At 23.7% G+C, this 3,707-nt stretch overlaps 1 protein-coding gene across 1 annotated transcript; it reads left to right on the top strand.

The window, feature by feature from the left end:
- The first annotated feature begins 6 nt into the window (after positions 1-6).
- LOC112603064 (variant-silencing SET domain-containing protein-like) lies at positions 7-3,419 on the top strand. The gene has a single exon (XM_025351463.1). The coding sequence runs from the start codon at positions 32-34 to the stop codon at positions 3,317-3,319; it is 3,288 nt and encodes a 1,095-aa protein (XP_025207248.1). The 5' UTR covers positions 7-31; the 3' UTR covers positions 3,320-3,419.
- The last annotated feature ends 288 nt before the right edge of the window (positions 3,420-3,707 follow it).

Below are 3,707 nucleotides of genomic sequence, written 5' to 3'. Positions count from 1 at the left end.
TTCATCAAGTGATTCTGAATCATCAACTGGAATGAATGAAATAACTATGCCTAAAATATGTGCTGATAAATTTACTAAAACATCACCATTGTCAATTAATACTACTATTAAGCATGCAGAGAAGGTAGATTATACATCAAATCCTTCAAAATCTTCATCAAGTGATTCTGAATCATCAGTTGGAATGAATGAAATAACTATGCCTAAAATATGTGCTGATAAATTTATTAAAACATCACCATCGTCAATTAATACTACTATTAAGCATGCAGAGAAGGTAGATTATACATCAAATCCTTCAAAATCTTCATCAAGTGATTCTGAATCATCAACTGGAATGAATGAAATAACTACGCCTAAAATATGTGTTGATAAATTTACTAAAACATCACCATTGTCAATTAATACCGTTATTAAGCATGCAGAGAAGGTAGATCATACAGAAAGTCTTTCAAATGTTTCTTTAAGTGATTCTGAGTCTTCAGTTGAAATGATAACTAGCTCTAAAATATGCGATGATGAATCTACTAACAAATCATCTGAAAAGACCAATACCATTATTAAACATGATGATAATTCTGATAGTTCTTCAGAATTGTCATCAAGTGATTCTGAATTTTCTTCTAAAATTAAAATTATGCTATCCAACTTTAAAGAAAACAATAAAAATAAATCTAGAACATCATTACATATTCACAACAGCGTTAATAATAATAAACATATTGAAAGTCCATTATTTAGTTCTACTCCTATTTTAAATTCTGAACATTCTGTAAATAGTATCAATTTAATTAGAAATAAGCAACTAGAACAATTAAAAAAACATTTGATTAAAAATAGTAGCAAAAAACAAAAATCATTGGATTCTATTAAAGTACCTCATCAGTTTTCTAAGGATAAACTTTCTCAGTCTCTAAATATTATAAAAAATACTAAAAATAATGATAACAATGATAACCAACCTAAAGTAATCGCTAATTTGGTTAATAGTAATGAAAAATCAGGTAGTGCTAATAAAATAAATTATAATAATAGTCGGCAAGGTGATTCTGATACGAGTAAAAGTGAACTTGGACAAAAAAACATCTCGGTTAATAATTCATTTTTGAAGAAACCTGAAAAATCTATCAAAATAATTAAAAAACATAAACAATCAAATAAAATAGGAAATGCAATTTTAAATTCAATTAATACAAATAAGATGAAATTTAATGCAAATATTACCAACAATTTGATTGATTCTAATAATGAATATAGTAAAGACAGCAAAGAAGAAAATACAGTGTATACTCAACAGAAACATGATTTAAATAAAGAAATACTTAATTGTAAAAATTCAAATGAAGAAGCAATTAAAAATTCGTTGACATTAAGTTTGAGTACTAAGAATATTAAAAAAAAAGATATTGTCCAAAAGAAAGATACAAATGATTGTAAAAACCAAATAAATAATAAAATATTTAAAGAAAGTTTGAATACTACATTATCAATTATATCTGATTCGGATAGTAATTGTAGTAGTGATCTTAAACTACCTACAAAAGATTTAAGCCATACAACTGATTTTAATGAAAAAATTGAAAATGAAACAAGTAGCTCTGATGATGAAATTTATTCAAAACTTAGACAAAATATATCAAAAACACAAATAAATACAAACCATTTGAATGAAAAACCTAAAAGTCAATCACTTCCTACTAATAAAATGTGTTATAGTACCGATGAAAGTGATTCGTCATCTAAATTTTTTTGTAACACATCTAAGTTATCATCAAATTTAATTAAACCTAATATAACAAAACAAAACTCTATTAATGTATCAGAAACTGATAGCTGTAAAAAAAGCAGTAATAATAATTTGTTATCAAATGAAAATATACTTAAAAAAGATAAAAAGAAAAAAAAAGTTAATGTAAAATCTGTATTTTCTCCCAATAAAATGGATATTATTAAACATATTTTGGATGAAAGTTCTAGTAGTAATAATGAGGTTACGGCTCTTAAAAACAAAACTAATGATAAGAAACAGGTCAATGAAAAAAAATCTACTAAAAAATCAACTTTAAATGTATCAAAACTAAATAAAAATAATGAAGTATTAAATAAAGAAATTTCAAATCCATTTTTAAAAGTATATTCTACAAATGTGACAAGCTCAAGTTCTGATGATGAATTAGATATAAGTTTGATGAAACCAAAAAGAAAATCATCTGGGAATAAAAATATTCCATTAGTAAATGAAGAAAAGAAAAAAAATATTTTAATAAATCAAGTTTTGACTTCTATGAAACGTAAAAATAAAAAACAAAAGTTATCTGTTTCGCAGACTAACTTAAATGCATCTGTAAGTAATAACAAACATTTGAAAAATGACAAAATAACAAAAGATAAAACTTTACTTGGTAGTAAAAACAAAAAAGATGTCTTAGATAACTTCAACATTTCTACTGAAAGACCAAAACTTAATGTGTCAAGTTTAAATATTTACCAAAAAGTTAATTCATCCCAATTAAATACACAACTTTCATCTGATGAAAATACTGACAATGAGGAAGACGTTATAAAAAAAATTTTAGAAAAACGAAAATTTAAAAAAGCTAAAAAAGCCAATTCACTTGAGCAAACTATGAAAAGTAATACCCAAACAGAATTAAATGAAAAAAAACAGAGTGAAGTTCAAGAAAAATTGTATACGAAATCTAAATCTCAAAAGATGTCAATGACAGATGAAATAAAGAGTAATGATATGAAAAAAAAGAAGAAGAAAAAAAGAGAAACTAAAGATATGCTCCTAGATAGTATAATAAGTGCTTTTGATGATTCTTTAAGTGATCAACCCCCTTCAAAAAAGAGAAAAAAAGATCATAATTTGACCATTGAATCATATGATTATAATGATAAAAATTCTGATGGAAATTTATCAGAGGTTAAGATAAAGAAAAAGAAAAAATCCAAACATAAAGAAGATGTTAACTTAAGTGATTTAACTGTTAAAGATAAAAAAAAACAACACAGTTTGTTGTTAGAATCTGTGTCAAAAAATAATCTAGCAAATGAAGACAATACAATTGTAAAAGTAACTAAAAAAAAAAAAGTTAAAAACAATCCTGTTGTAAGTGAAACTCAAAGCATTATCACTCACAAACACAGTGAAATAGATGATAAACTGGAAGATAAAAATGTAAAAAATATTAAATTAAATAAGAAAAAGACTAATGAACTTTTGGAAAGTCAAATGAAAAGTTTTATGTTGACTCAAGATAATTCACATTTAGATAATTTATATAATTTACTAAGCGTACATTTAAATAATTCTTAAGTTAGATCTATTTTTTATATTGAATTAACTATGCTGATGTTTTATGTATAGCATTAAATATTTGATTGAAATGTCATTTTTAACATTGAATAATAAACCAAAAGGATAAAAAAAAATATTTAAGTGTATTTATAATAAGATATGTTTATGGTTATAAATTTATAATAAAAAAAATAATTATTTTAAATATTTTATTTTAATTACAGCTTATTATAGTTATATAAATCAAAACTGATTTTTTTTGTAAATTTATTGTTAAATGTTTTAATTGTTATTGTCATAACCAAGATAATAATTATGTACTATTGAAATATGTCATATATTTCACCATTGTTTTATTGTAACTAACACTGATCAAATTGATTACATGTACTCAGGTTAAATCATT

Source organism: Melanaphis sacchari, unplaced genomic scaffold (assembly GCF_002803265.2).
Source record: "Melanaphis sacchari strain LSU unplaced genomic scaffold, SCAv2.0 Contig958_pilon_pilon, whole genome shotgun sequence".
NCBI classification, from domain to species: Eukaryota; Metazoa; Arthropoda; class Insecta; order Hemiptera; family Aphididae; genus Melanaphis; species Melanaphis sacchari.
The sequence above is the reverse complement of the archived record's forward strand: the minus strand, read 5'-3'. Positions and strand labels throughout refer to the sequence as shown.